We start from the raw sequence: 1,941 nt of genomic DNA, 5'->3' as shown, positions 1-1,941 counted from the left end.
ATCATGAGAGCTGTCCCAAAGCAGCTCCGTGTCTGCACTGCAGCAGAGCAAAGCTGAGTCCTTGGCAGCACATGGCAAGAGCTCCTGCTCCTCACAGGACCCTCAGAGAGCACAAATCAGAGAAAAGAAATGCCTTGACTTGGAGGGGAATTCCCTGGAAAATGCACTGGCTTTGCTGAGAGGGGGCTGTCTTAATTGTTCCCTGTGCTTTCCTTTTCTGTACAGACCTGTCCTAAGGAACATCAAATGTCCAACAACAGCTCCCTCACCCAGTTCCTCCTCCTGGCATTCACAGACAGGCGGGAGCTGCAGCTCCTGCACTTCTGGCTCTTCCTGGCCATCTCCCTGGCTGCCCTCCTGGCCAATGGCCTCATCCTCAGCGCCGTAGCCTGCGACCACCACCTGCACACCCCCATGGGCTTCTTCCTGCTCAACCTCTCCCTCACAGACCTGGGCTGCATCTGCACCACTGTCCCCAAAGCCATGCACAATTCCCTCCAGAACACCACAACCATCTCCTACATGGGATGTGCTGCACAGGCCTTTTTCTTTCTGTTCTTCATCTCAGCAGAGTATTTCCTCCTCACCATCATGTGCTACGACCGCTACGTTGCCATCTGCAAACCCCTGCACTACGGGACCCTCCTGGGCAGCAGAGCTTGTGCCCACATGGCAGCAGCTGCCTGGGCCACTGGCTTTCTCAGTGCTCTGCTGCACACAGCCAATACATTTTCCCTGCCCCTGTGCCAGGGCAATGCCCTGGGCCAGTTCTTCTGTGAAATCCCACACATCCTCAAGCTCTCCTGCTCACACTCAGGCTACCTCAGGGAAATTGGCCTTCTTGGGGTTGGTGCCTGTTTAGGGTTTGTTTGTTTTGTTTTCATTGTTTTCTCCTATGTGCAGATCTTCAGGGCTATGCTGAGGATCCCCTCTCAGCAGGGACGGCACAAAGCCTTTTCCACCTGCCTCCCTCACCTGGCCGTGGTCTCTATTGTTATCAGCACCTCATTCTTTGCCTACCTGAAGCCCCCGTCCATCTTCTCCCCGTCCCTGGATCTGGTACTATCAGTTCTGTACTCGGTGGTTCCTCCAGCACTGAACCCCTTCATCTACAGCCTGAGGAACCAGGAGCTCAAGGATGCCCTGAGAAAAATGATGACTAGATGCTTTTCAGGAGAAACAAGGTGCCGAGTTTCTGCTATGTAGCATTCAGAACCGAACTCACTAATGGCCCAGCTTTCCTGCTCAGGTTTTCCATGGAGTTCAGCAGGTCCTTCTTGAAAGAATTTTCTTTGCAATGATATACTCTTATGCATCTGCCTTCTAATTTAGCGTCTACCCATTGAATTTGACCCCAAGATATATAAAGGATGAATTGTGCTCAGAGTATTTAAACAAAATAAATGAATCTGCCGTGCCTTCTTTGTCCAAGATCCTGCTTCTTAGATGTTCCTAAAGGACAGCACAGTGCAGGACAGGGTGTATTTGCAAAGTGAAAGGGGACAATAATCCCAACCCAGCAGCACTGCCAGGAAGCAGCAGTGCTTGGTCTTTCCAGAGCTGTTCTCTTGCCACTTCCACACTGTCCTCCTGAGCCCCTTTCTCGCTGTAAGGCCTGAGTGCTCTCTGAGCACAGTCCTGGGGGCTGGAAGCCCTTGGATCACAGACAGGGACAGGCCCTGGGAACTTGTGAAGCAGAGCTGGGCTCCCTTCCAGCATCTCCAGGATGCTGAGGGATATTCTGAGGCCACTGCATGGACTGGGTCACTTCTTCTGTGACCTTGCTCCAGGGCTGGAACTCTCCTGCAGTGACACCATGACACTCCTGCTCTCTGCTTTCCAGGTTTCATTTTTAGATCCTGTCTTCCCCTCCTGTTCCCAGGGACATCCTGGGAGTGCTTCAGAGCTGCCATCCTGGGGCAGCTCCTGCCCAGCATGGGC

The 1,941-nt window shown here is 53.0% G+C and overlaps 1 protein-coding gene across 1 annotated transcript; it reads left to right on the top strand.

The window, feature by feature from the left end:
• The first annotated feature begins 246 nt into the window (after positions 1-246).
• On the top strand, positions 247-1,206 carry LOC113940566 (olfactory receptor 14J1-like). The gene has a single exon (XM_027631723.1). The coding sequence runs from the start codon at positions 247-249 to the stop codon at positions 1,204-1,206; it is 960 nt and encodes a 319-aa protein (XP_027487524.1).
• Positions 1,207-1,941: the final 735 nt, after the last annotated feature.

Source organism: Corapipo altera, unplaced genomic scaffold (genome assembly GCF_003945725.1).
Source record: "Corapipo altera isolate COAL_440 unplaced genomic scaffold, ASM394572v1 61035, whole genome shotgun sequence".
Taxonomy (NCBI): domain Eukaryota; kingdom Metazoa; phylum Chordata; class Aves; order Passeriformes; family Pipridae; genus Corapipo; species Corapipo altera.
This window is presented reverse-complemented; position numbering and strand designations above follow the sequence as displayed.

Bases quoted from the DNA above. Each gene is read 5' to 3' on its own strand.
- LOC113940566 (XM_027631723.1), top strand. From the start codon at position 247: ATGTCCAACAACAGCTCCCTCACCCAGTTCCTCCTCCTGGCATTCACA.